Genomic DNA, 14,185 nt, shown 5'->3' with positions numbered 1-14,185 from the left:
GAATTCATCGAAATTCAGCTGATTGTTTTATCATGACTTGCTCAGACTCCGTTGGAACCATAGGTATTTCGGATTTACTTAAAGAAAAGACTTTGTATTTCCAACTCATTTGTATAGGACTAACTGACAGTAAAAACTACAGTGTTTTATAGAAAGTTATCTTGGGTTAATCTCCTAGTTGTTGTTGCATATTTGCGTATATTGGCGTCCATCTTTTAACTGATCAAGTATTCGTTCGATCCATAGCAATACAGTGATAGGTAGGTTATGTATCATGTGTTTGTTTTCCACGTTCTGATTTTCAATTTCGAATTTTTGGAAGTTTACTAATTTAACTTTTTACTTAATATTGCTTCAATTTATTTCTTCATACTACAAGCTTGCTAGCCACAACCGTACTCAACTCGCTTGGAGACTACGTCATCTACACGATTCCACAGAAACATACGGTCAAAATCCCTATGGACTTTTTAATTTTGGTATCGAAACCCTTATCGAAATTGGCCTCCATAAAGTAATAAACGACTGTGTTTATCTTCTCGACAGTAGTAAGTGAAAGTTGAAACCACTAATTTTTCTGCCAGTTGTGCTTACATATGAACAGGTGTTTTTCAAACTTCCGGTTATCTGTGTGGAGGACAAAATTAGTCGACTTACGGTAATTTGTAAAATTCTAGTCTGAATACTTCAACACTACCTTCGTTCAAAATAAAGTTCATGGCATGTATTTTATTTTGTTCGTGGCCTGTTAGTGTCTTCATTTTGAAAAGTACTGGTATTTTTATCCAAACATAAGTCTACCACTTTAATGTAAAATTCCAATCACTATTTTGTAAAGTTTTAGTTGCCTTTTCTGTATATAAATGTTCACCTAATCTTATGAAGCTGAACATATTGTTCGCGATCATTCATTTTTCCCTCATTTGAGAGTGCAAGCATTGACTAGCATAAGATAACACGCAGTAATCATATTCTACATTCTGTAGATTCAATACATTGAAATTCAAGTTAAATATCATCATTGGAGTTCGGATTAAAGTCATACTTTTCGCTAGCCATAAATAATATAAATGCTTTTCAATTCCAAAAGATAAAAATTATATATATATATATTCAAACCCCAAGTAAATTTTTCTTTTAAGAATAAATTTTCATTTTTGTAAAAAAAGATTTTCCAATTTCAGTGATTCCAGATTCGTCGACATTTTTTGAAAGTGACAGACAAAGTGGATGGAATTTAGAAAGTCAGTGGGATGTATTACACAATTTATATATTTCTGTATCATTTTTGGTATGTCTTGGATCAATGATATCAAAATCATCTTTAATTTCTGAATTAAGGTTTGTTTAGTATTCTATTTGGTCATGTACATTCAATATAAATTCTGAGTTTCAATTAATTGTTAATGTTTTCTTCCAGCTGTAATTTCGCTACATATGTGTTATGTAACCAACTAGATATTACTCCGAATCATCAAACGTGTTGGAAGCTTTCATAGCCAAGTAATAAGGTTTTAGTGTTGGATACACTCGAATGTCTAATTATTTGTCAAACGAAATCCAACTGCACATGTGCCTGGTTTGTTTACCTGTAGAAAATATAAATTCCCATCTATATTTAATAATTCATTACTCTGCTAATACTGATTGCTGTGTCAGTAAAAAAGTGAACACTATTGTTTCTACACTACAGTTTCGTAGTAAAATAGTTTGTTCATGTACCATTCATATGTATATGTAGCTAATCAGTGTGGTGTGTTTTCGCAAATAATTTTATAACTGAGATCCATTTTCATCCTAAACCAAAGTTTTACGTTGTGATATCCATGATGTAGGATAGTTACATTTAACAATGTAGCTTCAATGGTTTTAAGATAATACTTTTAAGTCGCGGAAGTAGACTAATGTAACTACAATCTTGGGATACAACATAATTATTTCTTTTTTAGAAGAGCATTAATCTTTATAATAATCCACATCGTGATCCCGGTATTCTCGTCATTTAATCTAAACTTATCACGAAATATAACTATAAGTTTCGTATTGCTTTGAATGTCTAAAATAAGCTGTTTTGAATACATCATACAACAAGTGTGATACCATCGCATCGATTTTTGCGTATATTCTTTCTCACTCATGCTTGTTTCATTTCTTGTTTGCTTTTGTATAGAAAAATTATGGCTCAAAAATCGCAAAAAAATGAATGGAAATCTGCACTGTATGAGCCTGATAATAAACCATTTTGTATAACTCATAGTTTTTCTCTACTTGTCTCTGAGTTAGTTGTCCCAGTATCGGAGTAAGTTGCATTTTTTTTACATTTTATTTTATAGAAAGCTTACTTTAAGGATTTGTAATCTTTATATGTGAGTGGTGTTTTTGTAGTGAACGAAGACTTAGTAGAGAAACCAACTTGTTGTTTAATGCAAAATTACAGAGCACTTCCATGTAATATGAAAATCATACAATAAATACATTATTTGCACGTCTTCCCTCATTCGTCCTTTATATGCTTCATTATTTTTTTCAATTCTGTCGTTACTACAATTGCCCTCTGTTTCCCTCTCTGTTCTCTTCAACTGAATCTTCTCAATATTCTTCTGGCAGGCATTCTACTTCCGATTGGTCTCACATAATACTTATATCTGTCAACATAATTAGCATGCACCACATGTTCAATACGGAGATAAATTTAAATTACTTATTGTGTAATATTCAATAATCACATAGGTATTATTTTTAGAAAGGATTTATATTATCCCGTTGTTGGTATTTTTGACTGGAATTTTATCGGTTGACATATTTGCATCGTGTGTGTACCGCTTCAATATGGTCGTTTTATCATAACTGCGTATAGAATAGACGGATTATGATTAACAGGGGATTTTTTCCTGTTTGAGACTCGTCATCTGGACGTACTGGGATCCAGTGTTGGCGTAGCATGAATTCTTTAGATTCGCACTGGCTAATAACAGTTTGTTATATTTGAATATCTAAAATTCAAACGGGAGGTAACAAGTTTTTTATCGAAGCTGGTCACCAGTTAACATAGATACGTATTGGGATAATGTAGCAAGGTTTATAATAACCCAAAGAGAGTGAATGAAATGACAGGATTAAACATATTCTAAAGACGTCTTGGAGTCCTATCATGGTACTATAAACAGCCTTGGGGTCTGAAGTTGGTGGTTATATAATTATTGGTGAGTCACATTTATGCTGTAGGTTAAGCGCAAATACTAGAGATACACCTTTTAGTATAAATAATTATGTATATGATACATAAGATATATCGGTCTGATCACTTTGACCAGTTACACGTCGCTTTAACTGGACAAATCCGACACAAAGCTCAGTACATAGCATACATCTATGGGCTTTGTTAAACTACTTGTTTTTGGACGGAGTCGTTACAGGAAATATTTTCAGAGGTGTTAACTTTGGTGAATACCTTTCAGAGTTTTATTTTATTTCTCAATGTTCTTTTATATTATGGTTACCATAGGTTACCTCCAGATCTTTGGATTATGCGCATAGATGCCAAAAATCCCGTGCCAACATCGATACGTATTATTTACGAACTGGTTAAAAAAGACGGTTTGTTACTTTTCAATCTGTTTAAAAGAATCACTGATATTAATTTTAATTAAAATGTTTGGCTTTAGTTAAGTAACGGATAATTTAATGATCAACTTTTCGGTTTTATTGTGTTAATCTTCCTATTTCTGTAAAACAAGTTTATAGTTTACACTTTACTCAGAATACTAAACAGAAGTACAGAACATTCATAATATTATATTATAATATTAGTAGTGTATCTTGTCAGGCCACTTGGAAAACTATAAAACTTCTAGTCACAAATACTATGTCATTGACTGATCAAGACAATGAAATATGTATTCAATACGTGTGTAATAGGGAAAATGACAGCTAAATAGTGAATGAGGTGGAAAGATCCACTGTCCCATTCGTTAGTTAAACACTCGTTCATATTTTCTTAACTCTTAATCGTTCTTTCGTGGCTTGTATTTGTTTATTGTCAGTTCATTGCTAGCATGAGATGTATATCTGAAGATGTAGTGTCGTTTAAATCAGTTCCGTTTACCTATTCAAATTAGGATTTTCACTTATTTTCAGGTGTGTGGCACTTTGAAAACACAAATTGAATAGGTGTCCCTTCAGTAGATAATTCATGATGAAGGTTCAAAAAGCAATGGATGTTTGGTTTGAAGTTAGGTTCACGAACTTATATTTGATTGCTGAGTTGTATTGTGTATTGCGATGGCTTAGTGGTTATAGCTACTTGACCTAACGCATTAAAGTCAAACTAAAAGCATGTTTGATTAACGATTGATTGTAATGTGTTAATATCGCTCATCAAGATGTACGTGATTGAGTACCTAGAACACAATTCGTGTTATCGACAACGAACTATAAAATGTAAAAGCCAAGTGAGCAGCCGTAGTAAAAAGTAAATAAAAACTAAATAGACTTTGACCGATTATTTAATAGCATCACAAAAATGCAAATCGCACTGCCACTCTAGTCTAAACTATGAATGGGTAGTGATAGTTTGTAAAAATATTGTTATAGGTGTACTATAGATAGGTAAAGGAACATCAATTTAATGAATTAGCAGAAAAGTACATTTTCCTTTTTTAAGGATGAATAAGATCATTTCCATTCAAACTGTAAGTAAATTTATGAGACCGTTTGTAAGATGTTGTGCAAACGTAACTCCAACTTTAACTATCTCCCTTTTTATTGAATTATACCTTGCACAACTTATCTGCTATCTACCCATCTGTTTTTCAGGACTAGAACAGTATGCATGCCATAAGTTACGAATGATCGACAGTTACTGGCCAAATATATCATAATTCTGTGTACTAATTTCAGATCGAATTCTTTATTGGTTAACTATATGTTGTATCAAATAACAGATGACAAATAATATAATTTACTTGAAGATACTTTGTAATATATGGTCTTCCTATATATATATATATATATTCTTTTTCACAAGCACATATTTAACCTTCTAACTTTCTATCATAAACCATATTGTTGTGAATGAGAACACAGGTGAGGACAACCAACTATGTATTTAGCACAAATTACAACGTTACTTGGTAAAATACAAAAACCATGCTATGATACACTATTTGCAAAATGTTCTTCAATTGCCTCAGGCTTCATTGTTCCTGGATTTTCACACAAATTGCTTTTTATTTCTGTTCTTCTCTTCTTGATCTTCTCAATCTTCTGCTGTCAGATATTCTATTCCTTACTCACCATATATACTACTTATGTTGATATCAGTAGCTCACACCACACTCGTCCCCCCTTTTAATAAGCTGTTCTCGCAATCTTTCTGATCGGCGTACCATTGTCTCCTTTGGTGCTGTTCGTGACTCGTGCTCATGATGTTCTTGAAACCATCTCTGTAGTTGACTGGCATTTACACGCTTCTGCTTGTCTTCTCTCCGGATCGTGTAAACTGGGCCGCGTCTCTCCGTGATAATGTACGGTCCCTCCCATTTCGGGATCAGCTTTCCTGACCCTGGTCCTCCTTCAGTGTTAGCTCTCCGTTCTCTACACTTTACCATGTCCCCCACTCTAAAAGGCTTCCACGCTCTTCTCTGCTGTTCCGCCTTCTTGATGTCTGATATTTGTTTCTTTTTCACGTTCTTTATTGCCTCCGTCCTCTCTTTCCTTAATCTTGTTGCTGTCCACTTCTGCTGCTGTGGCCACGTTTTACTATGCATTGGAAGTCGTGGCTGTCTACCATACATAAGTAGGAAAGGTGATTTCTTGGTTGTTCCTTGGATGGAGGCACGATGCGCCAGCAAAATTAGTGGTAACTCTTTCTCCCAATTCCCTCCTTTAGATGCTAACCATTCCTTTAATGTCCGGTTGTTTCTTTCCGTAAGCCCGTTCGTCTGAGGGTGATACGGTGTAGTTCGTATCCTCTTGATGCCGAACTGCTTTAAACGGGCCTTAAACTCGTCACTTTCAAAACAGGGACCCTGGTCGGTTAGTATCATCTTCGGTACTCCATGACCCGCTACAATGTGCCGGATTATTACTTCGGTCACTGTTTTCGCCCGCTGGTCGGCAATCGGTACAGCGTCGACCCATCGTGTAGCATGTTCCGTCATTACTAGTAAGTATCGGTTGCCGCTATCCGTCTGTGGAAATGGTCCCATCACATCTACCGACCATAGATCACCGACTGCGGTTACTGGGACCGACTGCAATGGCGGTTGCATGTATCTATCGCTTTTCATTAATTGGCACTGCTGGCACGTCAACACATATTGGGCCACATCGTCTCTCATGCCTGGCCAGTATGCACTTTGCCGTAGTAAATCTGTCGTTCTTGCGATACCTGTGTGCGCTACCTGATGGCATTCGTGTATCATCTTACGCCGCCAGTCTTTCGGGATCACAGCCACCCAATTTTTGTCATCATCCTGCCAGACCAGAGCTCCATATGTGTTCACTTTCAGTCTTTCCTTTTGCCGAAGCAACATTATTACCTCCTTGTCCATTGCTCGTTTGTCAACATCTGCCCCCTCTCTTATCACTCTGATTACCTCTCGAAGTTTAGGATCAGATTTCTGTTGCCGGACGAGTTCTAGTGGGTCTCCCTCTATACTGTTCACTGCGTATGCTGTCAATGGAAGCTCGGCTTCCATGTCTGGTCTTGACAGGTAGTCTGCCATTACATTTTCCTTCCCTGGAACATGCCCGATACTGAAGTCATACTCCTGCAGACGTATCATCCATCGCGCCAACTTCCCACGTGGGTCTCGTGCTGTTTGTAGCCACTGCAGAGGTTTATGGTCAGTCTCGATGTGAAATCGTCTACCTAACAGATATGGTCTCCACTTGTCTACTGCCCACACAATCGCTAAACACTCCTTTTCGATCGTTGAATACTTCTGTTCCGCAGGCGTGAGAACGCGACTTGCGTATTCCACCACTCTATTAGACTGACTTAAAACGGCACCTATACCATGGTCACTTGCGTCTGTTGTCACTGTAAACGGTTTCTCCAGTTCGGGCAGTCTTAGCGTCATCTGGCGGTCGTCCAGCACGTTTTTGATTTGATTAAACGTTTGTTGGGCGGTTTCAGTCCACGAAAATTTAGTGTTACTCAACAACTTATAAAGGGGTGCTGCTATTTCGTTGAAATTCTTGATGAACCGACTGTAGAACGCCGCCCTTCCCAGGAACTGTCTCAATTTCCTTTTCGAATTCGGTACTGCAACGTTCTTTATAGTCAGAATTTTCTCCGGCAGTGGTCTTATTTCTCCATTTCCCACTTTATGCCCCAACAACGTGATGCTACTTTTAGCCATCTGTGACTTGTCCTTATTAATTCGAAGTCCGAATTCTTCAATTCGCTTCAAGACCGCTTCCACATGCTTGACATGATCTGTTTCTGTCTGGCTGTATACAACTACATCGTCGCCATACACTTCGACATTATCTAGATCCCTAGAGTAAGAAGGAAACACGTAACGTCTAAAATATCTCCGTTTTCGTCGTGTTGGACAGTTTATCTTCCAGTGTCCTGTCCCTCCACATGCGAAACACTTATCATTCCTTTTACGAATCACTCGTAATGCCGCAATCTCGTGCTGCAGTTCTTCAATCTTCTTCTCAATGCTGCTTATCTCCTGACTTTCGCACGCGACCGGAGCTACTGTTCGTGTCATCAACTGCCGCGTCACCTTTGCAAGCTCACTGATATCCATAGGTTGCGCGGCGTGTACCAGTCTCAGCTGCTGGGAAACGGCAACTGGCACGCTCTCGATAAACTGCGACGCCAACAACTGTGCCTCCGACCCCTCATCCAGATTTGGCAGCGCGCGACGCAGCAACTTGGTAAGCTCGACGGCCAGCACCAGCGGACCACCATCGATCGGCAACTTCGCCACTCGGAACTTCTGCAGTGCTTCTTCTCTGTCCACTGGGCTATCGAACTCCACGATCAACCTCTCCGTGACTGCCTCCCATGTCGTCTTACCGCCCGCACCGTCCAGGCTGTCATATACAGCTTTCGCTCTGCCTCTCAGCAGCGTCCCCAGCACCACCGTCTTCGCCTTCGGCTCCTTCACTCCCACCAGCTCCGCCACGGCTTCGAACTCCTTCAGGAAGCTCATCACATCTCCGTCCTCAAATTCCTTCGGCCATGGGATCTTCATCCTTGGAGGCAGCGACACCAAATGTTGTGAATGAGAACACAGGTGAGGACAACCAACTATGTATTTAGCACAAATTACAACGTTACTTGGTAAAATACAAAAACCATGCTATGATACACTATTTGCAAAATGTTCTTCAATTGCCTCAGGCTTCATTGTTCCTGGATTTTCACACAAATTGCTTTTTATTTCTGTTCTTCTCTTCTTGATCTTCTCAATCTTCTGCTGTCAGATATTCTATTCCTTACTCACCATATATACTACTTATGTTGATATCAGTAGCTCACACCACAATATCATGACTAATTGTATGTACTACTTCGTTGGGGCATCCTTGTGACTTGTTCTTTGAAAAATGAAATTTTTCGGTTGGTTAATAGTTTTACACTAGACGTTTTCCTCGTGTGAATTTGACTAACTAGGGGGACTTCCGTATCTCTGTAATTAGTCGTCTAGTTATACATTCAAATAGAAGAAATCTTGAGTAGCACAAAACAAGGTACGAGTATCTTAGCTTCGGTCTGTTGTATTCTAGGAGTTTGCACAACTAATATTCAATTATCTTTTTGCTCATAACTCGTCACATCATTAAAGTAAATCTCATTGTAATCCTTGTGAAAAAAGTTGACGCGAACCACACTATGGGTTATCATTCTCGTCTTATGGAGTGACCTTCCACTCTTCAGCTGTGGCGATAATATATCTCAATAGAGTGGGGCTAACCAGGTACTTCATTTACTAGCATAACCAATTGTTAAACAGGGGTTATAGCCTTAGTAGATTATTTTCACATTTAATATGTTGAGAAGATCGAGAGAATGTATGAAGACTACTTTTGTCTGCTGATCTACTTGGAGAGGGTGACCACAACGACAAGAAGTAAAAGTACAAAGATTGGTGATAAGGATTTATTTGACCTATAAGGTAAATTAAAATGACATGGACACACCGATTGAGTTCAGGAGTCGGTCAAAGCTAGACCACCATTGGAAGCGATGAATGTTCGTTTTGTCCCAGCATGGGACTCAGCATTGCGCATCCACGATGCGAAACGCGGGACTGGAATCAAAGACTTTCAGTCTCGCACGCGAATGTCTAACTACTAGGCCGGTATCAAACGGAGTTAATGTCTGACTTCAATCAGTCCGTGACCTTGCGCAACCCTCAATCGCGCATCCACACCAGATCACGCATAGGCGCACTGTACAACACATTTTTCGCAACTATTAGCCGGCTTAGGCCGAACGCTCGGCAACATATTGATAACTTTCCAAATATATTGTAGCGGTAAATCCCCTTGATCAATAGCTCTGTAAGTGCTCTACGTTGAGTGCTGACCACATTATTTTTGATGAACTCACCTAGCTGAAGGCACTCGGTCATGCATCAACATCAGATCGCGAGTGGGAACACCGTTAGTAGCCATAGGGACCTGGTTATAGGCTTCAACCAAATCGACTTCAGAAAAGACAGTTGTGCCTTTCAAGGTAGCGGTCAAATCGTAAATGTGGAGCAATGGGTAACTATCAGGAATAGTTTTCTCATTCAAACGCCGATAGTCAACAGTTGAATGCAAATCGCTGCTGTCCTCTCTAGGGACCATTTTCAAGGGAGATACCTATGAGCTGTTTGACAGTCGAGTGATTCCTAGCTCTATCATGTGTTTGGTGGGTTATTGGCCAACCTCAGCTTTTTGGGAGCCAGTCGGCGTCCTTTCGAGAATACATGTGGTCCTGTAGTCGTGATGTGTAACATTGCTGGTTGCACACTGCGATTTCGGTCTTGTCTGGTATATCCCAGAGTACTTATCTAGTAATGGTTGGGAGAATGGGTCTATTGTGTGCTTAATTGTGACTGGAGATAATTTGCAAAAGGTAAAAGAAGTTAGGCAAACAGACGAATTAGTGTTTCCGTCTACTAGCCTCCGTTTGCGCGTATCGATGAGTAGATTTTGGTATTGTAGAGGGTTTATACCAATGATTGGCATAGAAACATCTGCAACAACGAGGATCCAGTGAATGAGTTTGCGTAAACCCGCATCAAGGTAAACGTACCTGCTACCGTATGTGGCAATTGACTTTCCGTTTGCCGCCTGTAAGTTTAAAACAGATTCGTAAAGCCGGTCGTTGGAATTTTCGGAATGAAACGCTTGTAGTTGTGAATAATTCCCCAAAATCAATAGCTTTCTAAGTGTTCGACATTGTATACTGACCACGTTGTTTAAGTGGACTTGTTTAACTGAAGGCTTTCGGTCGTGCATCCGTACCAGATTACGTTGCAACTCAGCGTGGGACACAGCTCCTACGTTCACTAGCCAGATTAGAGCAAACGCTTCTCGATATATTGATAACGTATGAAATATATCTTTCCAATCTCTTCGCATCTGACTTCAGATTTCATTCGGTTGGGGGAAGCTTCGAATATAGAGGGTGTTACTGGTTGCTTGTTGTCAAACTAGAAAACTAGTCGTATCTTCACTCTAAAATCTGCTTCAGTATCGACGAGGTAGTGAAAGTTAATTATCACATGTATGACGTATAATAGACGGCTATGTTCGCCGGCTACGTCTGCCGTTAACGCGTGCCGGCTGAGAAATTTCCTGAATTGTTTTTCGTGGCATTCGATTTTGAGTTCGGATAATTCGAGGTTTTTTCTGCAATTTCCGGAAGACTTTCCATACTGGCTATGTAAACAGGATCAGTCAAGGTTTGCCGTCTCTCGCGGTCTATAGACAGACCGCCTACATGAAGTGCTTCCTCGCAAAGTATGTGAACGTTTACGGTCATTACGATATCTAAGATAAAGTGTAACTGTATGACATGATTCCGTAATGTCATTCTCGGTCGTTTGAGGTTTTTCTTTGACTGAAAAAGTCTCTGCATAAGCAGATTTTGTGATTTCTAGGATGCGGTCAGCAGATGCAGCCAGCTCGTCTACGGCGTTGTTTTGAAACGAGACCATCACAGCTTGCACCTGTTGAGGAAGTTTGGATAAGAAAAATTGTCTGAGTAGGCCATCATCGAAATTATTTTTGCAGATAAGCTCTATCATTCTTAGCGACATGTCTGTCGCAGAACCATTTCGCAGGTCGATGTTATTTGAAATCGGGGTTTGGTGAAGTTGTGAAAAATACTTCAAGCTACTTAGCAAAAGGAATGAATGACACATGCATAGTATTTGTTAAGAAATACATCACGATAGTCGGAATGAATTCCCTACCTCGCCTCATATAATATTGGTCCAGTTAAATGAATGATTTTCGATTTGTAAAATCTTCCACAATTGTTTGCTGTACTAGATATTTATATCCAGCCACCAATATGTGAGCCTTATCAATGACTTCATTTTCTCAACACCTAAATGCCACTATGAAGATCTTCAGGGACAGATTAACGTAATGAAGGAGGAATGACAACACGTTCATATAAACAGATACTACCGTCACGAGTTGTGGATAACTCCTCCTTCCTTGATAAAGGGAATCTTCGTTTCAGATTGGTATTCCAACCTTTCCGTCTAGCACTGAGTATACACTCAAAGTATCTACAAGTTTCGCTAATGTGATCTGGACGTCTCGCCGGTAAAGGTTGCACAAACAACAGTCTGAAGTATTAACAAGTTGTGGTGTTTGTATGAAATAATGATTCCTTTGTACTTGATGACTACTTGATTTTGAATTCCAAATACAATTCATTTGTTCCTGTTCATCTATTACTTCATGACTAAATTACGTTGTTTCTGGGGTTACTAGTTTATACTATGATTCAAATACTCCTAATCATCACACAAGTCTATCTTATAATGCTTGTCAAGAAATGTGGTCGACATGTTGAATTTGTTTGGCATTCCTGTGCTGAACAGTATAGTCATAGACACTCAAAGAATACTCCTTCGTTGAACCATGGCAGCTAAGAAACGGGCTAAGGATTTTTCAGGATGATAACTGAACTTTAAAGCCCCATGATCAGTAACAATAGTGAATTTCTTTCCGAATAAGTATTTATGAAGTCTTTTGATGGCCCAAAGCACAGCTCTCTGAGATAATGAATAACCCTGTTCAGTAACAGTAAGTTCGAGTGAAACACGAATAGCTGGTCTACCTTCCTGCCCCAAAACTGCACCAATACCCGCGGATGATGCACCAATAACAAATACAGAATGTACACTGGGTAAGTTCGAAGAACAGAATTACTTTGTGGAGACTTTGATAGACTTCATAAGCATGACTATGGTTACTAGAAGCACCGAACTTAATAAAATCCGAACTTGTGATAAAACGAACAGTAATTCTACAGACCGACTTAATGTGTCCCATATTACCACACTTAAAAAGTTTGGCATGACGAAAGACACATGAATTACGTACGTGAAATTTACCACATGATAAACATTGATCGACCATATGCTAGATTCTGTAACCTGCTTTAAAATTGTTTGATGAATCATTTTTCATATTCCAACGAGAATATGAGCTTAAGCGGCTCTGAGGGTGTAGTTCATTACGAGGATTGAGCAAAGTACTATATATTTCAACTGACTGGAAATAAAGCTTGTTTACAGCCTCATGGTTAAACTTGCTGTTTTAAATTTTGGAACAAAATCTTGTGCTTCTGAATAAATTCTCTATCTAAATTCAGAAAATTTATCCCAGGAATCATCCAACCATGGATTTGAGCTTCTAATTGATCCCCAAATTCGCGCTTCGTAACCTGTTTCTGTAATTCAGTAAAAAGTTTCTAGATTTTTAATCAATTTTTCGCATCATTTTACGAAAATTCGATCTGCCTCTTCATTCTAAGCTGGCACACCTTTCATGACTAAGGATTGTTTTTCTCAATATAAACAAAATTCTTGCTGGCAGCTTTCGTTGAACTTGTAAATCATCTACGTTGATGATCTCTGTCGAGTGATTGGGGGCCTATTCGAGTTAGACAGGAATGGCGTGATCAACGTTGAAGTCATACTTCGCAGTCAGAATCTAACATGGATTACCCCTCCGTCGTATCTAGGTACTATGGATGCTTTGAAGACCGTACAACCCAAAGGATGTTGTTACAGAAAAATATTCGTTTAATTAGGTGCAAGCAAAAATGTGACCACCACCGTATGGGCTAGTCTACGGCGTATGATTAACTGATTCGCGTCAGTTGTCTCTGACCTTGACAGGGATCCATAATCCGTTCGATATTCAGCGATCCAACTGCCAGATGATTTGGCTAGGGCTCAGTGACATTTCATTGCCCCTACAAACTACTTATTTTTTCATAGGTCCGAATATCTTAGAAACGTACCTAACAAATATGGCAGATGTTTAATTTTTTTAATACAATTCACTTTCTATCTAAAAGTTTAACATTGGGTAGTAGACCGAAAGGAATAAAGGTAAACGTGAAAACGATCTATGAAAATAAAAGGCAATCAATTACATTATTAAACAACTATAAACAGTTATTCAAATTTACGTGAAAATAATAAAAGGCTGATAATCCTAAACGAACTCGCAAATTTTTTTACACAAAAAACATGCTCTAAAACATTACGTTTACCTAAATGTTATGGGAATTAATCTACTGGAACACTACCTGGTTCAATAAATAAAGATGTACAATAGATTTATTAGAAATCTGAGGATCGAATAGAAATGTACCAGAGAATACGGCGAGAATGGAGTAGTACATATACATTTGTGAACGATGTTCAGTACATAATGGATGTACGCATTATACAAAATAATATGAATATCCAAAACGTGTTTTTGAAAAGGTTTGACGGAGATCGCAACAAATATATCGCGGGTAAAATCTAGGAAAAAGGAGAACAAAGAGCACAAAAATGCATGGAATAATATCATACTTATTTATTATGAGTTGGGGAACATTCAGGTAGGGATATGCCCAGTAAAACTGATGAGGTAAGGATCGACGTCTAAAATTTACCAGAATACTTCTTTTTCGTATTTGTTTGCCATT

At 38.4% G+C, this 14,185-nt stretch overlaps 1 protein-coding gene across 1 annotated transcript; it reads left to right on the top strand.

The window, feature by feature from the left end:
• Positions 1–2,177: 2,177 nt before the first annotated feature.
• Smp_187030 (hypothetical protein) lies at positions 2,178–3,650 on the top strand (the record flags this gene model as incomplete). The annotated part of the gene is made up of 3 exons (XM_018789606.1): positions 2,178–2,299; positions 2,334–2,366; positions 3,506–3,650. The coding sequence occupies 3 exons, from the start codon at positions 2,178–2,180 to the stop codon at positions 3,648–3,650; spliced, it is 300 nt and encodes a 99-aa protein (XP_018655032.1).
• Between the last annotated feature and the right edge of the window lie 10,535 nt (positions 3,651–14,185).

Source organism: Schistosoma mansoni, chromosome W (assembly GCF_000237925.1).
Source record: "Schistosoma mansoni strain Puerto Rico chromosome W, complete genome".
NCBI lineage: Eukaryota > Metazoa > Platyhelminthes > Trematoda > Strigeidida > Schistosomatidae > Schistosoma > Schistosoma mansoni.
This window is presented reverse-complemented; position numbering and strand designations above follow the sequence as displayed.